The 27,082-nt window shown below is 42.8% G+C and overlaps 1 protein-coding gene across 1 annotated transcript; it reads left to right on the forward strand.

Annotated features, from left to right (window-relative positions):
* Positions 1 to 1,614: 1,614 nt before the first annotated feature.
* Positions 1,615 to 26,718, forward strand: SUSD5 (sushi domain containing 5). Its single transcript, XM_063116214.1, has 5 exons — positions 1,615 to 1,723; positions 7,411 to 7,588; positions 14,381 to 14,499; positions 17,711 to 17,899; positions 25,561 to 26,718. The coding sequence occupies exons 1-5, from the start codon at positions 1,630 to 1,632 to the stop codon at positions 26,598 to 26,600; spliced, it is 1,620 nt and encodes a 539-aa protein (XP_062972284.1). The 5' UTR covers positions 1,615 to 1,629; the 3' UTR covers positions 26,601 to 26,718.
* The last annotated feature ends 364 nt before the right edge of the window (positions 26,719 to 27,082 follow it).

A 27,082-nucleotide genomic window follows, 5' to 3' on the forward strand; every position in this document is an offset into this window, starting at 1 on the left:
CTTTTGTGCACAAGCGCTCATGCGCATCTTCCCCTTTAAGTAAAAAAATGGCAAGCGCAACACCTCTCCCTCCGAGGTTGTCGCGCTTCATGTGTAAACAGAGGGGGGATCTCACGATAAAACAATTGCGAGATCTTCACCGCTCCGTCGTGCACTAACAGGTAGATCTAGCTAAGGCCCAAGAAAAGATGCTAACTGAAACAATACCCAACCACCACCACCACATACACACAAAGAGTTGGACCCAGAATATTTTGGGGGATCTCCCCACCCCACAGTTCATCCCATTCAGCAGGGTCTCTCCTGTAGCATTTTCAGGGACTAGAGGGACAACTTTGGTAAAGAGGAAGTGGAGAAATCCACTTCTACCAGTGGGCTTGAACTACTGTAAATCTTGATCCAACCCACAGTTTGGACTTCTGCCTATTTTATCCTCCCATGGATATCCTTCACATGGAGATTGTCAGCATTACATGCACCTACAGTATATAGTGGTTATTCTGGAGTGCATGGTAAAAGGTCAGTTCACTTGTGGAAGAAGTCAGCTTTTGTCCATCTGTACTCATGTATGTGGGCATACAGCCACATGGGGAAATCTTAATTAGAAGTAGGCTTATGTGAGTAATAAGAACATAATAAGAGCTATGCTGGATCAGACCAAAGGTCTATCTAGTTCAGCACTCTGTTCACACAGTGGCCAATCAACTGTTGATTGGGAATCGACAAGCAGGACATGTGTGCAATAGCACCCTGCCCATGTTCCCCAGCAAGTGGTGTAGATAGGCATATTGCCTCTGATATTGGAGGTAGCACATAGCAATCAGGACTAGTAGCCATTGATAGCCTTCTCTTCCATGAATCTGTCCAGTCCTCTTTTAAAACTATCCAAATCAGTGGCCATCACGACATCTTGTGGTAGTGCATCCCATAGTTCAACAATGCACTGTGTGAAGAAGTACTTGCTTTTATCTAAGCCTGAGTCGCCTACCAACCACAGAGACAACCACAGCAATTGCCATGATCCCAGCTGTACTTTTCCCAACTGCTGCCACCGTGGAAACGTCCGTGGCTGTCTCCATGTCACCCTCTCCCCTGTTTCATCATCAGGTTTCAACTCGCACGTGTGAACTGAGCTTGAAGGGGCTGCTCAGATTGTGCTAGAAACGTACTATCGAAAGCCGTTGGATTTGTTTCTGACATGGGTTTCTCCGGTGCGTTGCCTTGTCATTCCCTCTCCCCTTCTTGTTCCCAATATATGCTTTTTAAAACACACACATACACACACACACATTCTGTATCAAGTCTTTACTGACAGAGCAATGTGACTTTTCACACGGCTTCTCCAAGTGCCCAATTGAGCTGGATAAAAAAACTCTCTGTAGAACCAGCAGGCTGGACAGTTCCCCCCACCCCTTCTTCCCAAGGGCAGTCCTGGGAATATTGCCTCCCTCTCTCTTTCCGTTACTGCCTTCTCTGCCTCTATCCTCCATCCCCATCGGTGAATGTCCAGGGCACCGGATCTTGCTGCTTGAATTTCTCAGCATCCTCCCCCACCCCGCCTCGCCGCCGCCCGCCCTGCTCCTTCCAGCTCAGAGGAAGCTCTTTCTAGGCAACCCCAAGCTCAGTGCCATGGCTCCAGCTTCTAAGAAGTGGCCCGTCACCTTCGTCCAGTGTGTGGGATCTGCTTTCTTCCTGCTCCAGGTTGCCTCTGTCAAAGCTGACGGTGAGTTCTTGCTCAGCCTTTAGCTGTTGCCACTGGACTGGACTCACCAGAGCTTCAAACTTAATGCATCACTGAAGGGGGGGCAGTTGAAAGAAAATATGTATGTGTGGCTATTTGGGGTTTAAAAGGGAATCTAATTTTGCATTGCATGGAGGGCTCAGATGTGAAAGAAAAACAAAGTCTAAACAAGTTTATCGTTATTTTACTGATAGTACAGGGAGGGAGAAAGACTTTTTTAAAAACATGCTTTGTGGAGAAATCTAATAAAACCTACAAACTTATGCTGTAGATCTTTAGTGGAAATGCTAGCATCGCCCCATGTACAATTTTGCCTACAGTTTTGTCACTTGTATTTTATCTTCTCGTTGATTTTAAAGCTACAGGCTAGCTATTATTTTTTAATGTTATTTTGTTTCTTTTTTTAAAAAAGGGGGGTTGGAAAATAAATCAATTGGTTTGTAATACTTCCTTGGAACAGGAAGCAAGGTTTGCTTATATTGAATACCCAATATGCATTTGGGAAGGCTTTAGTAAAGGCTGACTATTAATGACACGTTCCAGATAACTTCTCTCTGGGTTCCCCCTGCCGCCAGGGAAGGTGGAGCAGGCTTCCAAAGCTGGTCCTCAGCCTGCAGGCAGCAATAGGCACCTTTCTCCTGAACCACATGCTCATGTGTGGCCAAACCAAATGTCAGTTTCACCTTCCTGTCTTTGCTGAAATTTGAACATAAGACTGGAGGGAAGAAGAAGACACACAGTGTGACTGTATGTAAGCCCTACTGGTGGACTGGCCTATTTCCCATTCATGGTACCTATCCCCACCTCTTTTAACGGTCTAAGCACAGCACATTTTCTTTGAATTCAAACTGCCTAACGGATTTATTTCCTGATGGTTGTGTGGTGCGAAGGGAGGGGGAAAGGAAGGGGTTCACACAGACTGAGCACTTCACTGGGAAGATGAATGAATTCCAGGTTTGCAGACGCTCTTGCCCTCAAAAGTAAATGGGAGTTGTTTTTCTGGATTCGCCTTTCAATTTTGTTCTATTTCATACTTGAGTTTCAGAATTAGTGTCTAAATCAATGTCCTGTTAATGTTTGGAAATCTCGTTGTCCTGTTCAGAATTTTCTGCAGTGTCTGAACTTTGGACCCCAAAATCATCATGCATTTCCCCCATCTCAACATTTCTTTTAGTTTTTTTTTAAATGTATCTTTCTATATCTATAGATATATATCTAGTTGTTCAGCAGTGATGGCTATATTGGTCCTAACAGACTTAGGGCGTTGCTAGACCTACCGGGTGTTCCGTCGTTGAGGAGCGGTGAAAGCGGCTTTTCCCGTTCAGCCGTGACGCCTCATGCTCCACACCTGCCTTCGATTTATGGCGGAAGTTTGCGCCGGTTGTGCTGCTGCCGCCGCGAGCACGGTTGCGCAGCCACACCGGCCTGATTGCTGCGGCTTTTTTTTTCGCTCGCTGCACGGTTTGCGCACGTCCGAAAGACCGCAAACTTGCGCAGCCGTCAGTGCCAGCTGAAGTGCTGCTGGTGCTGTTGAGGGTCAACATTGATGCGCTCACTTCCTGATGGGGGTCGTGGCGGGTGTCATATGACCCGAGGTCAATCGTCTGCATGGCCACTCTGTGCCTACATCTCCCATCATGCCTCTGAGGTGTCGGCGGCGATGACCGCCTCTGTGCCCTGTGCCCCATCCCAAGGAGCCAACCCACATCTGGCCGTAGCCATGGCAGCAGCCCACAAACAGCTCTGCCCTCTAACAGGCAGCGTACAGCACCGCCATTATGCGGCCACGGTAGCTGCCCACCGCAAGGAGTCACCAGCCACTTTTCCGGTCCTCCGGTCCTGCGCAAACTGTCACTGGGGAAATAAAAAAAAAAAGCCGCTCCGCCGCGCTGCCCCAGCTGGCGGACTGCGCGCAAATGGCGGAGGCGGCTTGACCGAAGCCGCTGACCACTCCCCCTTAGCACGCCTTTTCCTGACCAGTGCCGACCGCAGTGACCTCACATCCTCCCACACGTACTCCGAATTACCGCGGGACAGCAGGAAAAGGCGCACTACAACTCACTTTTTTAAAGTCGGGAGAAAGAGGCTTCACCGCGGGATAACGGCGGATCCTCGTGAACGTCATCTGGAAGCCTCGACGTGGCTGCGGAAGGTAACGCGCGCTAGAGCCTCGTCTAGTAACGCCCTTAGAGTATGCAAACTTCTATGTTTTACAGAATGCAGAAACTGGTATGGTTTCCCCAATGGAACAAATAGCAATTCAACCACTGTAGTGCTGTGGTCCCAATCCAGTTTAGCTGTGCTGAGACCCTGGCTGTGCTGAAAAAAAGGGAAGCATCTGAAGTTCTATGAACTAGATCTTCCATAGTCTAAAAAGGTGAAAAGCAGCTCTAAGGGGGCCAATTCATAGTGAGATAATTGCACTGGGGAGGAGGGTGACATTTCCTGCTGATATCATTTTCCTGGTTAAATTGTCTACTGCAGCTGGTATTTGTCCAGTGGGGCAAAAACCAGGTTTGGGGGGTAATTTTAACTAGAGAACTTTCATGGGAAGAGGGAAGGATAACACCTAAATTCCCAATGCTATGGTCCTAGTATGAATTAGGCCTCCACAAAACTACTGTTAATTTAAAAATAAAATGAAACGTGAGACATCTGTTTTTCAATTCGTTCCACATCACGTCCACTTTTGCATTATTTTTCACAACACATCCAGTTTACAATGCAACCTGATAGTAAGCCTGAGCTCAATGTGATTTACAAGCACTTTGGCTGGCCCTACCACGAAGCAGCCTGTTGTGGGTGCATCAGGTGGCAGAATATCAGAAGAGTGGCAAGCTGGCAGGCTGCACCCATGGGCATACTCACTACTTTTTGGTCCTGCTGGCCATGTGCAGGTGGCCGATGGGACCAAGAAATAGTTACTTCCTTGCATGTTTCCCACCCACCTGGGCTGTTTGGGCAGCCCACTAGCTGCACTCACCTTCTTAGTCCTGTTGCTTCTTATTCCTGCCAGCCCACTGCATAACCAGCAAGCTGGCTGGCCACACAGGTCACCGGCGGGACCAAGAAGCAGCCACCCCCTCGCTCACTCCCCTGTTTGCTTGTGAGGTTCAAGTGTCACTTCCAGGACAAGGTCGACTGAAGTCTCACAAGACACTTGTGCCTTGTCTTGAAAGTTTCATGATCCTTGAGAGTTCCACTCTCTCAGTAGGCATATATAGGATTGTAGATCCCATTGATTTCAAAGGGAAAATTTGAGCATATGCTTATCTCCTGAATTTAAATCAATGGGATCTAAAAGCAATTAACTTTGGCTGGTGCATGTGTGTATCCACAATTATAAAGAATAACACAGTCCAGTTAGAAAAGGAACTGCAGAATAATTCTGAATAATTCAGATATGCATATGCAATTTTCTAAAGTATGTTTCTCTGTTTCGTATTATTTTTTTCTTTTCTTTATTTCAGAATAAAATATCATATTATGACCAAAAACAAATCTATAAAACATTTATATTCTCTTGCCTGTGTAAAAAACAGAACAGAAAAATAATCAAACTAATGGTTTTTTTTGGAATAGACCTCTGAGTATAATGAATACAACAACCCCTCATAAAAAGCTTTTGCCTATCTCAAAGGGCTAATTTTACTGTAGAGCGAAATTGCTGGTTAGAAGGAAATCAAGTTCTGGAAATACAGAAAAATAAAAATAAAGAAAGAATAAAAAAGAATAAAAGGAAAGAAGAAAGGAGCTTCTTCCCCATTTGTACTCCTTCTTATCTTTCAAGAACTGAGTGAAAATGAACCATTGTCTACAGTAGATATGTGTGGATAAACAAAGTTGACTTGTATTTTCATTTATATTAATGGAAGGCATTTGTAGCTTCCATATTTCAATAAGAGGGTGCAACTTCCCTGAGGAAAGGTTACAACAGCTGGCAGCTGCGATTGTTTAGCTTAGAAAAAAATTGAGTAAGGGAAGACGTGATAGAAATATACAAATTATGCGTGGTGTGGAAAAAGTAGAAAGGGAGAGATTTGTGTCACTCATAATACCAGAACCTGAGGTCATCCCATGAAGCTGTTTGGTGGGAGATTCATGCCAGATAAAAGGAAGTACTTCTTCACACAGTGCATAGTAAAACTATGGAATTCACTTCCATAAGATATAGTGATTGTCAGCACTTTGGATGGCTTTAAAAGGGGATTAGACAAATTCATAGAGGATAGGGCTATCATTTACTACTACCTTATTTCTTTGATTCTAAGATGCACTTTTCCCCCCATATAAACATCTCTTAAAATGGGCTGCGTCTTAGAATCACGGGTGTGTCTTAGGGTTTTGTTTTTTTCTGTTGGCGGTACTGAAATTAGTGTGCGTCTTACAATCAATGGTGTCTTACAATCGAAGAAATACGGTACTCCTTATGGCTACATACTACCTCCAGTATCAGAGGCACTATGCCTTTATACACCAGTTGCTGGAGAACATGGACAGGAGTGTGCTGTTGCATTCATGTCCTGCTTGTGTGTTTCCTGTGGGCAGCTAGTTGGCCACGATGTGAACAGAATGCTGGACTTAATGGACCCTTGGTCTGACCCAGCATGGCTCTTCTTGTGTTCTTAAGAACTGAAGGACTCCCTAGCCCCATATGAAAATTCCAAGATATTGAGATTTTCATAAGTGGCCTTTTTCTGGGTACCCCCAATATCAGAGGTGAGGTGGATAGCAACCAGTAAGGGGGCTAACTCATTGTCAGTGACCTGTTAATAGAATGCTCTCTGCAGGGAGATTTAATTAATATCTTTTTTACCAATGTTGAAGGGTCAACTTAACTACTTTTTATTTACCTGAGCCTTTAAAAAAATTCTAAGGTGTTTTTTTTAGCTTTTTAGTGCATTGTGAATTTATTCTTATTCCATTGATAACCTTTGAAAGATTCTTCTTTTGGTATATCCAGAACTTTATTGATTATACTGCCACTGCTGCTTCTTGGGTTTTATTTGTGGTGGTGGTGGTGTGTATGTATGTGTTTCATTGATAATTGTTGTTAATAACTTTAGAAATTTGGGAAACTGAAAAGCAAAGTACACATTTTTAAAATGAGTGAATGAATGAATGAATGCACTCACTACTTGTCACTTCATGAAATGTCACTTCATATATTATATTTGCAGTATATATCACCTAAGATTTTTAAGTGTACACATATAAAAGCAAAAATCACATTTCTCTGTGAAGTTCTAGCTTGCTTTCTTTTACAAAATGCAACAAAACTACAGCATATGCTCACTCACTTTTAATCTCATATTTCAAAATCAGTTTTTATACTTGCTTGACCCAGGTATGTATGTATGTATGTATGTGCATACATGTTCGTGTGTGTACTGAGACACACAGAGAGCCATAAATAATCTGTTAGCTTTTTAAAGATGCCACAGACTGTAATAGACACGCTTGTGCCTTTTTACTGAAAGTAACTGACATGGAGTTCAATCTTATACATACATAGAATTGCAATGTCACACAACAATTCCTCTAAAACAGTAGATAAAGATATTAAACTAATTGTAGAGAGACTATTGGAAACAGGATCAGGACTTGGAATCACAGAAGGTATTAACGGTGCATTTTATACATTTTGTTTGGTCTCTTTTGCCTTGTAGGGAAATTGTTTGCCCTTGGACCTAGGAATGGCTCCCAGAATCTGGACTTAGCAATGGCTCAGCAGTCATGCGCTGCAGGAGGAGCTCATTTAGCCAGTGCAGAAGAACTGAGAAGAGCCATAAGGGATTGTTCCTTTGTCATCTGCACCAGAGGCTGGCTAGCAGATGGCTCAATTGGGTAAGGAGAAAGGAAATCATGAATAATCCCCTCTAAGGAATCCGAATGACTCTTCTCAAAACTACATGGTCTAGCTGACACTGTCTAATATTATGGCTAAGATACTCTTGTTATTAAAAAGAAAGAAAGAACATTTTACAATGGAAAGGCAGGTAGCACCTGTTGAGAATCAAATCAGTTAAAAGCCAGTACTGCCATCTTGGTTCTTGGTTGATGCAAGGCTTGGCTTGTCCAAAGGTGACATGAACAGCCTCTGCTCATGTGAGGGATTTAATATACTAGGATAACACAAAGGCTGCTGGGATGGGATGTTGTTCCTTTATCTTTCAAGCCCTTCAGCCTTTGCCTGCCATCCCACCCAATGATGCTTCTGCCACTTCCAGAAGGATATGGAGGCCTCTTAGGTGAAGCTGCCCATGTCCCTCCCCCACAAAAGCTCAACCTAGTTCTGAACAGAAATCCCCAATAAGCAACATGCAGTTAATTTACAGAAAATCTGTCATTTTGATCCAATTTCCATTATGATGTAAATACATCTCTGACTAGTACCCTGCAGTTGCAAAATCCTTACTTTACACTTTCATTTATGTCTCACAGGCATAGGCAGCACCAGATGGGAGGGGGCAGTGTTTCCAGCCCCCTCCTCCCAAGTATAATTTCTTTCTTGCAGAATGCAATTGCTTCTTTTCTTCCTCCCCAAAGAATTTTTTACTGGTGCCGAAACGGCTCATATAACATTTATAGTACAGCTCTTAGGAATTGAGGCCCGTGGCCTAGAACAGAAAGGCGGGAAGAGGGAAATGTCAAAGCTCAGGGCAAACCCTTCCGAATCCCACTAGGTCAGGGATGTTGGAGCTCTTTCAGCCCAAGGGACAAATTTATTTATTTATTTATTTATTATATTTATATACCGCCCCCATAGCTAGAGCTCTCTGGACGGTTTACAGAAATTCTAAAATGAGATAAAAACAAGTATACAAAATATAAAATTCTAAAACACAGAACATACATACATGAAGCATTACAAATTGTTAAAATAAACATGTGGGTGATTAAGATGTGCTGCCATATGCCTGGGCAAAGAGGAAAGTCTTAACCTGGTGCCAGAAAGATAGCAGCGTTGGCGCCAGGCGAGCCTCGTCAGGGAGATGGTTCCATAGTCTTGGGGGCCACCACCGAAAAGGCCCTGTCCCTCGTTGCCACACTCCGAGCCTCTCTCGGAGTAGGCACCTGGAGGAGGACCTTAGATGTTGAACTTGGTGACTGGGTATATTCACGTTGTGAGAGGCGTTCCAACAGGTATTGCGGACCCAAGCCGTGTAAGGCTTTATAGGTCAAAACCAGCACCTTGAATTAGGCTCAGAAACAAACAGGCAGCCAGTGCAAGCAGACCAGAGCAGGTGTTATATGGTCGAACCTTCTGGTTCCCAAAATTAATCTGGCCGCTGCATTTTGCACAAACTGCAGCTTCCGAACCGTCTTCAAAGGCAGCCCTATGTAGAGTGCATTGCAGTAATCTAATTTCAATTTTGGAGAAGGTCTCAGGAGCTGCATTCCTGTGTTGGTCAGGGCTGAAGGCAAAAGTGGTGGGACCCAGTCCCCACCACCACCCCACCAATACCAGCCTATTTTAACTTAAAGTTTTTACTGCCAGTAACTAAGCTTTAGGAGAGTAATTACAACCTTTAAGAATGGGAAAAACTGCACAAAACCTGGGAAATCAACACACAAATTATGGTTGGGAGGAAGGGGCGGGGCCAGGGATGGGGAGGAGACATGTGGAGAACCCTGAAGGGCTGGATTGGGACTTCAGGTGAGTGAGATTTGATCTGTGGGCTAGAACTTTGACACCCCTGCAGTAGCTAGTGCCATGACCAAACTTGATGTGACACATGTATCCTGCTCATATATAGAGTGTGAAGGGGACTATTCTTTACATGTAAAGGAGTGCACAAGGGATGAGATTGAAACACACATTACTTTGATGCACCCTGTGGTTTTAAGCACTTTCCCCCCAGCCTGACTTCAGTTGGAGAAAATTAATGCAACAGAGAACACTGAAGTATAATGTGGGAAGAGGCAAATTTTGTTATTTTCTTCCTCATGCTCTTTTGCTTGTGAGAAAAACTATCCCCACCTCACCCCTGCTCCCTCTATATGAATTAGGCAGACACATAGATGGGGGCCCCATCTCGTCCAATTTGGTCCTCAGTCAGTGGTTACACCATAAATACACAAAAGAAGCAACAGTTCTCTCATGTTTGAACTACTCTGATGTGCCATTATTCTGAGCATGGTCAAGAAGCATGAGCAGGAATCCACAAGTATCTACAAACTTGAATAGATACTTTTAGGAAGTCCCTCTGTCTCAATTACAGCCTCTCATATGTAACATTGGGCAAATAATCCTGGGAGACCTTCTGAGATTGTTGTAAGGCAGCCTTCCCCAACCTGGTGCCCTCCAGATGTGTTGGACTACAATTCCCATCATTGCTGCCTGTGATTGATGGGTGTTGTAGTTCAACATATCCAAAGAAAACAAGGTTGGAGGAAAATGTAAAGATAAGTTAGATAATGTATGTGAAACACTTGGAGCACTTAGAAAAAGCATGCTAGACAAATGAGATATAACCCAATACAGTGTGATGTAACTGCAAAAAAAGCAAATGCTATTTTGGGTTACATTAATAGAAGTATAGCTTCCAAATTGCGCGAGGTACTGGTTCCCCTCTATTCAGCACTGGTTAGACCTCATCTTGAGTATTGCATCCAGTTCTGGGCACCACACTTCAAGAATGATGCAGACAAGCTGGAGTGTGTTCAGAGGAAGGCAATGAGGATGATCAGGGATCTGGAAACAAAGCCCTATGAGGAGAGACTGGAAGAACTGGGAGTGTTTAGCATGGAGAAGAGCAGATTAAGGGGAGACATGATAGCACTCTTCAAATACTTGAAAGGTTGTCACTCAGAGGAGGGCCATGATCTCTTCTCGAACATCCCAGAGTGCAGGACACAGAATAATGGGCTCAAGTTACAGGAAGCCAGATTCTGGCTGGACATCAGAAAAAACTTCCTGACTGTTAGAGCAGTATGACAATGGAACTAGGGAGGTTGTGGGCTCTCCCACACTAGAGGCCGTCAAGAGGCAGCTGGACAACTATCTGTCAGGGATGCTTTAAGGTGGATTCCTGCATTGAGCAGGGGGTTGGACTCGACGGCCTTGTGGGACCCTTCCAACTCTACTATTCTATGATTCTAGACTGTAATAGATTGCTTTAGAAGTGGTGTTAAGATTTGAATGGTATGTAGCAGAATCAGAATGGTCATGGATCCCCCCCCAATGTCCCCACAAAACTTCAAGGAAGATTTCTATCAGTTGTTTATCAGTAGTACTTAACAGCACATAGCCTCAATCCAGGATTTATAAATTTTGTTGGAGATGTAGCTCATCTAAGGCTGACTGAAACCAATCCCATAACATATGCAGAGATACCGGAAATAAATCCTGGTTAAGATTTATGAACTCACTAGATACTGACTTTCTCTTCGTTGAAAAAGAAAAGTACTGGTAGGAAACCCACAAGATAGTGTTGAATTTAATTGTTTTGATTCAGTGCTGAATTTGTTAGTGGCACTTGATATCTCTATCACAAGTCACTGAGGGGGAGATTATATGCACTTACTATTACATAATAGATTTAAAAGATATGGAATATTGTATAAATGACCAAGGCTGTAGTTAGACCTAAGGTTTATCCCAGGATCATCCAGGGTTCGTCCCTGCCTGAGCGCTGGATGCCCTGTGTGGTACTTAGGCTGTTGCTAGACAAAGCTTTAGCCTGGGCTGAAACCCGGGCTCACCCTTGTGCATGCAGATGGTGCACAGGGTATCCCAGGGTCAGGCCAGGCTAAACCCTCCCTTGACCCAGGATAACCGGATCCACTTTTGGCCTGGTTTTTCCGCAGCCTCGGGCTGAGCCCGGGGCTGCGGAAAGAATAGCAAGTTCTACGACTTTCCCCAGCTACGCGGCTAACTTGCGAGTAGCCTGGAGAAGCCGTGCACTGGGCACAGCGCTCCTATGGAGGGCTGTGCCCATCGGGCCGGGGGAAAAGGAATCACGGGGGGGAAAGATGGGGGACGGGGGGCGAGCGGACGGGCGAGCAAGCAGGCGAGCGGGGGGGTGAGGGAGCGGGCGAGCAGGGGGCCAGCAAGCGAGCGAGCGGATGGGCGAGCAAGTGGGCGAGTGGGGGGGCGGGTGGACGGGCGAGCAAGCAGGCAAGCGAGTGGGGGGAGCAGACAGGCGAGTGGAGGGGGAGGGCAGGGGGAGCGGGAAACCCTTTATTTTTTTTAAAAAAAGGCCTTACCTTCTCGTTGGTGCGCTCCTGTGCACATGGCCCTTTAATTTTTTAAAAAATGGCTGACACGACGGAGCTTTCCCTTACCCCGTCGCGTGTTACGTCTAGCTAGGGGCGACGGCCCGTGCTAGCTGCGGCGCGGCCTCGCCCCTACTCCCCACCAGATTACCTGGTAGGTCTAGCAAGGCCCTTAGATGAACAGGTTTGACCCCAGGACAATCCTGGGATAAACGTTAGGTCTAGCTACGGCCCAAATTTACATATATTTTTTCTAGAAGTTATTTTAGCAATCAAGCAAACAAATTTATTCAAAAATAGTCTTTATTGTATTTTGGAAAATTTTTCAGGCTAAATTACAACCTTATGTTTTTCCCCTCAGTGTTATAATTTATATATGCATTTTGCTACTTAAATAATAAGAAATATGAAATATTATTATGCAAGCCCCATACTACTTTTCTTCAGCTGTAAAGATGTTGTCTGCGTGTTCAGTATGACAGATAAGTCCCATTTGCTCTTGCCAGCTGGGTGCTTTATGAATTCAGCTGGTAGATGTTAAAAATGGAGGGGAAAGTAGGTGTTTGAAGTGTAATCATACTTCAAAAGGAGATACAGCGATTCTAAAGGTGAAAATCATTCCAACAGTACCTTGAGAATTTTCACTTGGTTGGCAGGTCACCTCCAACTGTAAAGCAAAACACTTTTTGCCACCACATACTTCAGGCCAATATGAAAAGTGATATTTTCCCACATACTACAGAGTTCTTTCAAATGCATTTTTTTGTGTTATATGTTTAAAGTGTCATCTATCTGGCAAAATCCAGTGGTCTTCAAAATATGCTTTCACCAGGCTCAATTAATGGAGCAATGCCCTGACAAGAAGGGATAAAGCTGCTCAGTATATCTTAGGATAACACCCCTAATAAAGGAACTCAATCTACTGCATTAAGATGTGCTTAAATATTTAACGTGCTTATGAATTGGGAGCCTGATTTAGGGAACGTTGATAAAAGTAGGGTGACCATATGAAAAGGAAGACAGGACTCCAGTTGTATTGTAAAGGGAATTTCAGCAGGTGTCATTTGTATATATGGAGAACCTGGTGAAGTTCTGTCTTCATCACAACAATTAAAGCTGTCCTGTCTAGCATGACCAGATACAAAAGAGGGCAGGGCTCCTGCAGCTTTAACTGTTGTGACAAAAAGGGAATTTCACCAGGTGCTGCATGCCTACAAATGGCACCTGCTGAAATTACCTTTTCTATACAACTGTTAAAGATACATAAGCTCTGTCCTCCTTTTCATATGGTCACCCTACTGTATATAAATGTAATAAATAAATAAATTTCCCTCAGAAAAAAGCAGATAGCACTGAAATTGAAAACCAGGGCTGTTTCTGAGACCAACCCATTGTCGCTCCTCTGACACTGTACTTTCAGGCTGGTCCTCATCACCCTTGAGAATAGCGTTTTGACAAACCTTCATTCCCTTTACCCTTTTTATACCTGTAATGGGTTTTGTTTTCCTGAGGTAACTTCATTTCTGAAATATTCATGTTCCTAATTAAAAATTTCAACATGCTGTGGGTGTTAGTTGGACTCAGAAAGAATGAACAGGAAACTGAACATCAAATGTGGCTCAGAGAAATTGTCACAGGTCTCATTTCAGTCAGTTGCAGAGGGCCTTAGCGAAGTTTGACAAGCATAATTAGCATGGCATCATTAAGGGGAGCAACATTTAAGCATCACTAAGGGGAGGAACTGTAGCTTAATGGTAGATCACATGCTTTGAATACAGATGGTTCTTGGCTTTTTAGTCCTTGTGTTAGGGTGTTTTAAGATCTTTGCTGCCCAGATACAAAAGAGGGCAGGGCTCCTGCAGCTTTAAATGTTGTGATGAAAAGGGCATTTCACCAGGTGCTGCATGCATACAAATGACAACTGCTGAAATTCCTTTTTCTATGCAACCGTTAAAGATACAGGAGTCCTGTCTTCCTTTCCATATGGTCACCCTACTGTTGACCCCAGACTTTGCCTTTGATCTGATCAGCTTTACTTTTATCTAGGGTGACCATATGAAAAAGGACAACAGGGCTCCTGTATCTTTAACAGTTGCATAGAAAAGGGAATTTCAGTAGGTGCCATTTGTATGCATGCAGCACCTGGTGAAATTCCCTCCACATCACAACAGTTAAAGCTGCAGGAGCTATACTAGAGTGACCGGATACAAAAGAGGGCAGGGATCCTGCATCTTTAACTGTTGTGATGAAGCGGGAATTTCACCAGGTTATGCATGCATACAAATGACACCTGCTAAAATTCCCTTTTTCTACACAACTATTACAGGAGCCTTGTCCTCCTTTTCATATGGTTATTCTACATTTAGCCATTTCTTGTGCAACTTCTGATCATCTTTTTATCCTCTTCCCTTGTTTTAGGACAACTGTGTGTAATAGGACAGGCAGCAGGCCACAGAGTGTGAAAGTGATCGATATTCAGATTGAAATGGATCCCTCACCGAGTGGCAGATACGATGCTCTTTGTGTGAAGGCTGAAGGTCAGCATGGATGTACTATGGGAATAATCACAATGGCAAGCCAGATCAAAGTCCATTAACATTAGCGAAGAAACCATTTACAGCATGGGTGGAATGACATGGAGTTCTTATGTCATATCTGTGCTGAATTCAGGCTTTTGCGAAAATCACGTTTAAAGAAGTGATTTTTAAAAGTGTCCATTTAAAAAAGAAGAGAGAGAGAGAGTAAAGGCTCTACAATCATAGAATTAGAAAAGAGCGAAAAGTCAAGTCCCACAACCCGCCATCCAATTTGTATAATATTTGCATACAATAAGTAATATGTATGGATGCAAATTTAGAAACATTTCCATTAATTTAAATAGATATAAAGTAGATCTCACCATAATGGGACAGGGGACCAGGTAAGCTGTATGATTGCTGCTCAGTCTATTGTCCAGGTGCTAAGTGTTGATGGGCAACTTCAACGCCCCTCCCTGCTCTCATTTCTTATGGTTCTTTAACTTTATCCTGAAACCAGATTTGGATCGTCATCACACAGAGGAAAATCATGTATGCTTACCATTGCTTCCCTGTCCACACTTTTGTCCCTCATTGCTTCCTCTTTTGAAAGAGGAAGTAAACAACTTGCATGTGGCCCATTCAGTGGGCCGCTTTGATCACACTGCTTCTCCTGCACACAGTGAGAGATAGCGGCAACTTCCGCCTTTAAACATAAGTTGGACTTACTGGGGTGGGTTTTTTGTCGCGTGAAGAAGGCTAGAAGGGACAGGAGGTACATAGGAGGCAGACAATGTCAGGAGAGAGACCCGCAAAAATCCGTGAGTGCCCAGTAATGAGCATGCAATAAAACACTTGTCTGACGGAGCTCTTGGCCTGAGCAGACCAGCAAATAGAGCAATGTCCTCTGTCAAGTAGGACCCATGGCAACTCTAGTGCTCCTTTACTTTCCTGTATATTTTTCTTTGAAAGAAACTTTGGAAAGGTTCCTCTGTTGATAACCTGAGTTTTTCCAGTTCCTCCTCCATTTGAGTAACTCACTAGGTTGTAAGACAAGCAAGTCTCTATTCCATAAGTTATAGATAATTTGTTGCCACTGCAGAAAATATGAATGACCTGTGGTGGTTTAAACCATGAATGGGAATCAAATTTCATCAGGCAAACCTCTGGCATAAATTCCTCCTCAAAAAATGGTAAATTATGTAGCTTGTCCTTTACTTCAGCAACAAATAAAAATAATAATGCACCGGGGTCTCTAAATGCAAATACAAACCACATGGATGTATATTAATGTAATAAACACAACTGAGTTTGTTCTGAACATGGACTGTTTATAAGGCTTTTCCAGGAGTACAGTTTTTATTTCTTCAGCATTTCAATTTTCTTTTCTCCTCTCCTCCCCCACCATCTTCAGTCTTGAACTTAGCTGACAGTGAATTTCCAATTGCCTGATGCCAGCATTTAAGTTAATGAACAAAGCTATTCCAAACAGCCTTAGGCTGGTGATTGATTCTACCATTCTAATGTCAGTAATGCACAAAATGTACTTTAATTGCTTGTGTTAAGATTGTGTTCCATGCACTTCAGAGTTTATTTTCCCACCTGCCACCCCTTCCAAAACCTGTGGAAACTCATTCCTCCCATATCTCATCTCATCTTATCTACTATAAAAGAAGATGGAAATTAAGTGTAGACAAGTGGTTCCTGCAACAAAATATTGCACTGCAGAGTGTGGCTATTTAGGATTCCAGCTATCCCATTCTACTTTCCTCAGTTTTCTAATTTTCCATTCCTCCCACAAAAGTCAGTCAACATTCTATGACCACTGAACACAGACAGTCCCAATTGGGCTGTTTCTGGGAGTTCTCTCTTAGGGTCCCCCCCCTGTTTGTTTTCTGCAAACCTTGGAATTCCCTCAAACCTGGTCCATTTTGGCTACACAAGCACAGACACTCACACAATACCTCCTGTGTGCATGGGTAGTGCTGTTTTGTCTAAAAATGCAATGACACTCAGCTTGAACTTCAGAAATGTAGGAAATGACATATCGCAATTAATAATGATTGGACAACCTCACACGAACCTAACTCTGACCTTCACAGAGATAACTAGACAACTGTTTCAGGATATATATATATATATATATATATATATATATATATATATATATACACACACACACACACACACACACACACACAAACACACACACACACACACACACACACACATCATGGTACCACACAATTTTAGAGAATACCACAGAAGTTACATTCTATGTCTTAGAAGTAGTCCATACATCTCTCTCTCTCTCTCTGTCTGTCTGTCTGTCTGTCTGTCTGTCTGTCTCTCTCTCTCTCTCTCTCTCTCTCACACACACACACACTTAACTTCTCATGGATATTATCAACTCATGTGAGCAATGTAATATATGATCTGCCATCTTTTGTGAGTTCCCTTGCTCTCTGATGTTAACACTTTCCATGCATATAGAGTACTCATAGGAGTAAAGAAGTGTGCAAGAGAGTTAGCTGAGGTAGCATATAAAGTGGCTCAGCTTTGAAATTGTATTCTGAGAGCTCCTAAATTGTGTAACTTCTCTTGTAAGAATTGGCAAGAGTCAAGTTCACATACTAGGTCCAGTTCCTCATGTGCAACAGTGGGCTGCATGAGCCTGTTGAACAGAAGGGTGATGCCATCATCTTGGACAGTACTTGTGTTCAGAATGAGGGAAGGTGAGTCCTCCTGCCTACTCCCCAAATATGTGCTTGACAGTCTCAAATCTGGCTATGGTCCCTCCTGAAATCTGAACTGCCTGTTGGATCCAGAGAACTATTATTTTTTCAGAAATGAAAGATAAAATAAAAACATCAATTCCTGAGTTATTTCTGGCCCAATGTATGGGTTCCTTATTAAGCAAAAATATGGAGAACTTGCAGAAAGACGTTCTCTCAGAGGATTATCTTCCAAGTTCCTGGTTCTGCACCATTTCTCATACTTTGTGCCCTTTCCAAACCTTGTACACTTCAGATGTGTCAGACTACAATTCCCACTATTCCCAGCCAACATTGTCATTGGTTGTGCAGGCTGGGGAAGATGAGGGCTGCAGTCCAACACACCTGAGGGCCACTAAGTTGGAGAAAGTTATCTTACACCACATCAGAAACATCTATTACTTAACCAGATTCTCCTGGTATGAATTTGTTTGCTTCCTTTTCATTTTTCTGCTCAGGTAAACCGTGTGGGGATCCTCCCTCCTTCCCTCACACCGTTCTCCATGGCCACACTGGGTTTGAAATGGGAGATGAGCTGCACTATGTCTGTGCCCAGGGATATGTCATGAGTAACAAAGACACTGCTTTCACTCTGCTCTGTCACACCTGTGGAGAATGGTTTGGTCAAGTCCAGGCTTGTGTCAAAGGTGAGCCTACTGAGTAAGGACATTATATCTTCATATTCTGATTTGTCCTTCAGTGCCCTAGTGCATTTTTTTTAAGATTTCCTGTACGGACACACTTTCTCCTTCTGGTATTGTGGGTGCTTTTTTATTGGTTTATTATTTTTTTAAACACAGCACTGAATATGTGCACACATAGGCTATATGTCCTATTGTAGTTGCAAAAACCAGGGAATCAAACTGAACTTGTATTCAAAAATGGAGCAAACCTTCCTCCTTCCTCCCTGCCTACAGAACTTTTTGCAAGCCTCAGATAAAAGCAACTTGAGAAAAAAAATCAAAGGGGTTGAGTAGGGAAGGGGGTGGGGAGCTGTGAATGGGGAGTCCCATGAGCTCCCCGCTGGCCTTGTGCCTGGCTTCCCTGGGTGCTGGTCACATGGCTGGCACCCAGGAACCTGCAAAGCTGAGCTGTTTTTTTTGGGGGGGGGATCTCACTTTGGCTCTGAGGTGAAGCAGGCACCCCCTGAAGTGTCCTGAGTCAAATCGGAGCCGTTTCACAGGCTCCAAAATGGCCTCCAAGGCAAGTTAAGGTGGGGCATATTCTATATACAATGCAAAGGGCTTCACCTCTGGGTAAAGATCAGGCAGTCTAATTATTTATTAAGAGTGGCTGAAATATTTTCTTTTAAACCATTGACCTCTGGAGCAACAAAATCTTATTACAGTGTAGACATAACAAGAATAATGTGGTTACATGAGGAACATTCTAACATGTTGACTAACCAGGACAGGCCCCAAATATTTCACTGCTTTAGACAAAGGCCAAGATGGTGCCTTCCCTTCCAAAACTGGACTGGTTGTTGAATCTGGCAATGGGACAGCATCCTTCACCATACCTGTAGGCAGAAGGTTAGCATAGGTGGCAAAATGTAGGTTGCATGGCATACACACTTCCCTGCCTCTGCTGCCTGAGGCAGCCACCTCACTCTGCGTAATGGCAGGGCTGGCCCTGTGGCTAACTACAGAAAGTTCAGCCCTCTTGGCATTTGATTACAAAGAAACTTTTAAGTGAAGGGACAAATCTTGAAATAAGCCATGGATTGTGTCAGCTTGTGTGGGTATTATGCAAAAACCACATCAAACAGCTGGCACAGACATATCCTTATTGCGGTTGATGGGTTGAAACCAGGATCTGCCTTCTACGAATGAACGGACCTCCTGCGAGAGGAGTATCTGGTCTAGAGGGCAGGGCTCCTGCAGCTTTAACTGTTGTGATGAAGAGGGCATTTCACCAGGTGCTGCATGCATACAAATGACACCTGCTGAAATTCCCTTTTCTATACAACTGTTAAAGAAACAGGAGCCCCGTCCACCTTGCCATATGGTCACCCTAGACATATTAGACATGATGTTCATTTTCTGGAAACAGGCAGTACTAAGGTTGTTGAAGCTGGGTAATTTATGATACATGATAGAAAGATAGAAAGAAAGATATCTGCAATAGTCTTGCCTGGCTACTGGAATGAACTTCCCTTTCCTATTTAAAGTAAGTATCTCGCATGTGCTTTTAAGCTCAGTTAAAGCATCATGTGAACAACAGCCCGTGGTTTCCAAATTTCAAAAATAAATTCACAATATAATAATAAGAGGTTTTATCAGACAGTGATACTTGTTTGATTTCAGACACTGAATAAGCAATCAGTTATAGCAGTTTAATAAAACATGGGCAGGATCTACACTACTGCTTATAATGGTTTATAATGGTTATGACAACTGTTCAGGCCCAGGACACATTACATATACAGTTTTCATACCGTTTTAAAAGTGTCATATCCTGCTTGGTGTAGATCAGCCCTGGATCACAGGTTTGTTATCAAAGTCTGATAACAACCGCAAAACCTATGATTGACAGCATAATCCTGTTCGTCTACTCAGAAGTAAATCTCATGGAGTGCAATGGGACTTACTGCCATGTAAATGTGTTTAGTATTGCAGCCTCAATAAGCTTTAAGACAGGACCTCCATTTACCTGATTACTATATAAAGGAAATTAAAGTAACCATTAGTTAGAATGATTTTTATGTTTCTTTTTATATATTTGAAATTAGGGAGCTCTAATTAAACAACGGAATGCAAATCTACCAAACAATTAAGTTGGGTTGGATCCAGGATCTGCCTCCCATTGAAGGAATGACTCTGATCACAGAAGGTGCCTCTGCCTGATTTTTAGGGATCTCCCCGGCCCCTACACACAACTTACCTTATTCAGCAGGGTACCCTGACCCTCTGTGAAGCATTTTCAGGGGTTTGGAAGGGCTGCTGTGGGGCGGGGGGGGGAGCAGCCCAGTTGCACAAGTCTAAATCTGGATCCAACTTGTTCTGTTTTTCTGAATAAATATTTTAACAGTATTTTTTATTCTTGCCCTGAGAAGAACAGGAAATCCATACGGACTATATTAGATGAAATAGAATGGAAGATAGGATGAAAAGCTACTTGTACATAGCAAGAAAGGTGTTCGTAGAGATAGGCCCATGTAGGACAACTCACCATTGCAGATACAAGCAATCTGTACCCACTTTTGTAACCAGTTCCCCAGTGTGAAGTAAATTATTTATCCCATGTGGAGTATAGAAAATATGAGGTCCTGGCAACTACTTGAATAACATCCTAGAAAGAAATGTTGTTGACATAAATCTCACACTTTGCTGTTAAGAAAAAGCCACCACAAAGGGTTTTTGAGACGGACACTGACATGGGGTCAATCAGAGTCATCTCTGGACTATGCCATTCTCCTCAGTCTCCATAGCAGGTGACACTTAAGAAGGGCTGAGTTAGCCACTCCTGACTTAGAGGGTGGCCTAATAGCCCTTTCAATTAGATTGATGCAATTATGGAAGCAATTTTTAGTCCTGTTTCCTGTCTTTTGCTCTGGAACTTTGTGGCTTCAGAAATAGTAGGCCGTATCCTTAAATCAGTGTAGTTTTTGGCTTCAGTAGAACCAGATCAACATATGTTAGCTAAGAACTGACCTTATAAAGCCACATCCTGATACCAAACTTTATTTCTAAGAAAAGTAAAAATAACTTCACCCAAATGGTGCAGTGAATACACTTTCAGACATAATAATCATTTTCGTAAATGTTCCTTTCATTTCCCTCCCTTTCTTTTGCTGTGCACAATGCTGTTCAATAACTAAAGTCCAGGACTGAGAGAATATTTTAGAATTTCCTTGTCAACATCTCAGTGTTTTTTTAAAGAAGTATCAGACGTCTAAAATGTTATTTCTGGCAGAACTTTCTGTCTTCTTCAGGGGGAAAAAATTAGGGTAGCCATGACACAACCAAGACAAGTAAAACAGAACAAGCCTCACAAAGTTTGGAAAGGAATGAAAATGTGCACTAGCTGGAATTGTTGACTTTCCTCACATTCTGACAGGTCTACTCATAAGTAAGTCCCACTGAATTCAATCAGGCTTACTCTCCCAGTTGTGTGTGTGTGTGTGTGTATAAACTTATTTTAATTTTATTTTACACATACAATAATCACACTACAACAACTCAATATACCACAATAATGAAATTAAAAAAAACTTATTAAAATAATATAGTAATATCTCGTGCACCCCACCCCCGGGACCCTTATTCTCCTTTCCAAAATTGTAATGTATCCTGCAACGGTTTACTCCCTTTCCCTTTTCCTAATACAAATTTAATAAATGGTCTCCAAATCTCATCAAAGTCATTACACTTCAGCACAACTCTCTTAACTTTAATACTACTCGTGAGTCTGTCATTAATAGCTATATCCCAGACTTCTTTATACTATTCTTCTATTTGATAATCCCTTTGTTCCTTCCAATTCTTGGCAATTATTAATCTAGCTGCAGTTAATAAATTATTTATTAATTCTTTACTATTTTGCGTACATTTAACCCCTTCATGTATTGATAACAGTGCTATCCTTGGCCTTATCTTTAGCTTCCATCCCGTTATATCATTTCTTTGGGTGAAATCTATGTACATTTAAACAGAAAAAAGGCCTACAACTCCCAGCATTCCCCAGCCAGCACAGCTAAGGAGTTTTAGGAGTTTTTTTTTTCCTGTCGTAACATCCATAGGATCCCAATGTTATATATTACACTGAAATATCTGTTTGGGGTAGAAAAAGTCGTGCCATAGAATCTACAGCTGAATTAGAAATAGTAGTAGTAGTAGTAATAATATGCAGACAAGACAATACCTTGTAAATGAGCAGACATAACAGTTATAGACAAAAAAGAAAAAAACACTTACCTCATTGACATAGCAAAAGCTAATGACAAAAATGTTGTAGTAAAGGAAGAGGAAAAGAGAAAAATATACACCACTGGCTATGGGAATCAAAGAACCACCCAGAGAGCTTTGGCTATTGGGCGGTATAGAAATGCAATAAATAAATAAATAATAAATAAGAACTATGGCAACAGGAGAAGGTCACGATTATTCCATTAGTCACATCAGTCCCTGGCATCACATCAAAAAACTATACACAAAATGCAACTGTGGGCGGCCAGGAAAGCCAGGTGCAAGGCCAATAGATTTTCGGAACGTCATATAGTTTAGACCTCACATTTGAGAATTAAAAATGATGATCCAAAGTTCTGCCATGAGGAACATACCTAACAGAATCCAACAATTCTTGGGCTTAATGGGAGGTTTTACAGGAAAGCAGAAATACACTGTGGATTATATTCAGAGCTGTGAAGAGCTGAACTCTGCAAACTGGAAGACCCTACTGTAGGTACAGGACGCAGTAGCGATTTTTGCTGATTTCCCCCCTAAAGACCTCTATGGCCCCAAAATCTGTTCTGAAGGCTTTGAGGACTGTCCACAACAGTGTGTGAGGCAGTAGCAGATGCTGCAGTGGACCTACAGTCCAACAGGGAAGATGGAGTTGGGAGAGAGAAACTGCTTAGACCAGGGGTAGGTGTTGTGGTGCCCACAGGAACTAGTGTGCCCTTGGACACATTTTTCTTGGCATCCACTAAGGTGTCCTCCCCCTCCCACTTTTTTAAATTTACAAATTCCCCTACCGGCAGATGGGATCGCTTCAAAGCTAAGTGAGGGTCTCCAGCTGCTGTCATCTCAGCATTTGGAGACCCCACCTCAGCCTTGTACTCAGTCATTTGGGCAGATTACTAATCCTTTGAAATTAGCTCTGCTGCCTCCCATGGCAGCCATTTTGTGGTAGTGCTGAGGACGTTTTCTCAAAGATTGCTTTGACACACATTTCCCAATATTTGTCACACTAATTGCAGTTGTGAGCTGTTTTCTTTATTGTTGCTTTGGCCCTTTCTCTTCAGAGAACTGAGAAACCAGTAAAGCAAAACTTAAACCTGAAACATTCCCTCTTTTTCATGAAAAAATGCCATTATGTCCTCCTTTAAATAATGCTACTAGCAGTACAGAGATTAACATATATGTTTTGTGGACTGCAGTGAAAGCTAGTCATTGCCACTTTGGATTGGAGTTTCTATCTGGTCCAGCATTCTGTTTGCAAAAGCAGCCAGCCAGATGATTCTGGGATGCTGATGAGCAGGAGACTTGAACCAAGGCACTTTACCAATTAAGAGAGCAATCCTATGGCCCCTAAGCATTGTCTGAGGGGCTATTGGATAGTGGAGATTCTCCCCCTTCGAGGCTGAAGACAGTGCTCCAACCTTGGAGTAGGGGGTTGGAGATCTGAGCCCCTCCCCCTCACAGCCAGCGTGAAAGAACCACTCTGGCTGCACTCCAGGGTCACAAAAGCAGTGCATGGGAAGGGGAAGAGACTGGAGAGGCCAGGGTACGAGCCATCCTGAGGCCTTTCCAGCCTCCTTCCCTCCCTGTCTGAAGTGCCATCGCTAGCGAAAAAATGCAGGGCAGGAGGATAGAGTGGCAAAGATCACCTCCACTGCTCCACCCCCCATGCATTGGATGATCGGAAGCCTCTAAGTTTGATGTCTCCCAATCACTGAGGGTGCAGTCGATAGGATAGCGCCCAATGTACACCACCCTCAATATTCACTCATATTTACTAGTAGGTGCAAAAACGTCCAATGTAAACTGAAGAAAAAGCAGGTTGGTGCAAACTCTATCCACAGTTTTTCTTGTGGGAGAAGACAGGAACTGGAAAAGGAAAGCCCTATCCACCCAGATCCCTAGCAGAGGAAGAACTTTTGCCATTTCCTCCCTCTCCTGTCCTCCTTTGGGGGAAAGGCAGGGCATGAAGAAGAGTGGAGGCAGGATGGTGCCAATGGCAAACAGAGGCTTGCATTCTGGCTTTTGTTCATTCACTTCAACCCTGACTATATATGGGCTGGAGCACATGAATGACTGCTGGAAAAATGTAAGCAAAACCCATAATAGAGCTCTTGAATACTTCCTGCAAATGTCTTCTGTTTGTACCACTGTGTGACAAAGCAATATCAATATGAAGAAGAAAAAAACTGAAGGAGGAAGAATGCTTTAGAAGTTATATGTTGCTTATTGTGGGAAGAAGGAATATTCAACAGGGGTGTAGTCAGGCAGACTGGGTAAGCTTAAAGTTGTGGGAAAAGAAGACATTCAAAACATACCATTCCAATTGGCTAAAGAAATTCTAGAACTCGTATAGGACTGGCAGCTTTTGGTCTGGTGTGGGATTGAGTCATGTTACAGTTAAGAAAGATGCCTGATCGGACAGTGGGATTCTGGGGCCAATTTGGCAGTTAGAACATTACTGAAAAGGTGCTGCTGTCTAAACAAATGTCTACAGGAATGTAAGATCTGTGACTCATAGGACAGCAAAATAGCAATATAAGTGAAATTAGTTCAGACAGAAGACAGCTTTTTGTCTACTTTATTTTGTGAACCCACTTGATGGATTTCATGTAAGAGACTTAGAACCATGATAATGTTGTTAATAAAGAAAATGATAAATATGGATACAATTCCAATGTGGCTCGGAAGTATTCAGTCTCCATATGGACAGCTAAGTCAACAAATTTCTCAGGATGATCTATTATCGACTGCGTTCCTGGCTAGGGGACATAGCAACAACCAAGTTACCCCAGTTCAGGGTACAGAGTAATGCAGGAAAATACCTCAAATAGTGGCAGAAAGCTGGTAGACCTAGCAATATATGTGTTGTTGTTACATTTTAAATGCCTTTCTCAGAAACCTTACAAGAAAATTTTAAACATACAAAAACAGAATAATTTAAAAGTTAAAAACAATTAACAGTAAAACATCACAATCCAATAAAACGTCTAAAGTAAGAAGCCCATCATATGCCATCAAATGCCTAGGAATAGAGGAAAGTCTTAACCTGGCGCTGAAAAGATGCCAGTTCTTGATGCCAGGGGGAACAAGGCCCTCTCCCTTGTTGGCACCCTCCAAAACATTCATGGCCCCGGTATTTGATTGCAATGACTGGGTAGGTTCATATTGGGAGAGGCACTCCATCAGGTATTGAAGTCCAGAGCCAAATCAGGTTTTATAGGTCAAAACTAGCATCTTGATTTTGAGTGAGAAAGGTGCAGGCAGCCAGTGCAAGCAGGCCAGAATTGGTGTTGTATGCTCAGATCTGGCTGCCACATTAATAGTGTGGGTATCATGCCACAGAAACTTTTGTGAAATTCTGTTACCAGAAAATACATTTTCCCTCAATTTATTTCCCATTTCAGATGAAACTGAGGTACATATTGATTATGAAGATAATTTTCCTGATGACCGATCTATGCCTACTGAAGAGCACGATGCAAAAGAGACAGAGGAAAAGGAGCCAGAGAAAGCCACAGATAATGAGAAGACTCAGTTTGCTTATGGTGACAACCACATTGGTGTGAAAACTATGTATAATGAACAAGGCATCAAAATGCTATATGAAGGTGAGGACTTCCCCATGGGGCCTACCATTGTGAACAATGACACAAAAGCAGCAAAAAGTACAGACACTAATACAGATGAATCCTGGCTAGATGGTTACCCGGTTACTCAAGAAGCAGAGGAAGAGGAGGGGGATAAAATTGATGGATCCATGGGGATGGAAGATGACATTACAACTGACCAATCAAATTACGTTGGAGTGAGAAAAACAGGTGGCAGCAGCCTGGAAAAGGATTTCATACAGACTGGGGCAGCCCCACCACTGACAAAAGATGATGAGATCAAAAGGACATTAGTAACACTACTGCCAACAAGTGGAACAGAGAATATAAGCATAAGCAAAGGGTCTGATAATGTCATCAGTTATGCCCCAACGACACCTATGGTATTTGTTACTCAGGAGTTGGCATCAGTAACCACAGTCACTAACTTAAATTTGGCTACACTGGAGACCTCAACAGTGCTCCATCTTGTTGATCACATTCAATTGCCAGAGGAAGAAGAAATTATGACTTCCCCGATGCAGGCGGTTACTACTGTGCCTTCTCAAAATTCTTTTACTGATACATCAGCAGATGCTGAGAGAGAGACTCTTACCTATGGACTAGGTGGAAAGCCTTTGACCACTTTTGAACCTTGTATAGGGGGAAATTGTTCCAGCCCAGACAAAGGCTCCATGGTGGCCATTGGGGTGACTCTTGTATGCTTGCTTTCACTTGCTGCAATCTTGGCAGTGTGGTGCTTCAAGAAACGGCAACACAAAACCTCCGTTTATAAACTGAATGGGAAAGAACATACTAGGCACCAGCTGCAACAGATTGAAATGCAGAAAGTCTAATCTAGCAGTTGACGCTATTGGGAAGAAATGAAATAGAAGGATAAATGGATACTAATGTCCACTAGTTCAGTAAGTAACAACAGAAAACCTGTGTGAAAATCAGCAGGACCTGCAACTATTGAAATCACAACATAGTAATATCAGTATTAATGTAGCTATGTATGTGTTTTTTTAAACCACCCACCTTCTTGAAGACTTCAGAGTAGATTCACAGAAGCGTATTTTTCACTTGATAACTGTAACTATAACGTGATGCCTTGGCTTTCTGAAATAGGCAATCTGTGACAGTCCTCGTGGCTGGAGCTCTCTTATGAGTGCGTAGTGCCCATTCTGGATGCCAGCTATTCAAATGGCTAGGTCATCATTTGGCAACTGCCACCTTAAATTATTGTGTGGATTGGACTTCAATAAGGCAGAATGGATTTACAGCAAAGACTGAACAATACCTGCTTCTTACATGAACCCATAAATGTATTTTCCCT

This window comes from Elgaria multicarinata, chromosome 1 (assembly GCF_023053635.1).
Source record: "Elgaria multicarinata webbii isolate HBS135686 ecotype San Diego chromosome 1, rElgMul1.1.pri, whole genome shotgun sequence".
In the NCBI taxonomy this organism is placed as follows: domain Eukaryota; kingdom Metazoa; phylum Chordata; class Lepidosauria; order Squamata; family Anguidae; genus Elgaria; species Elgaria multicarinata.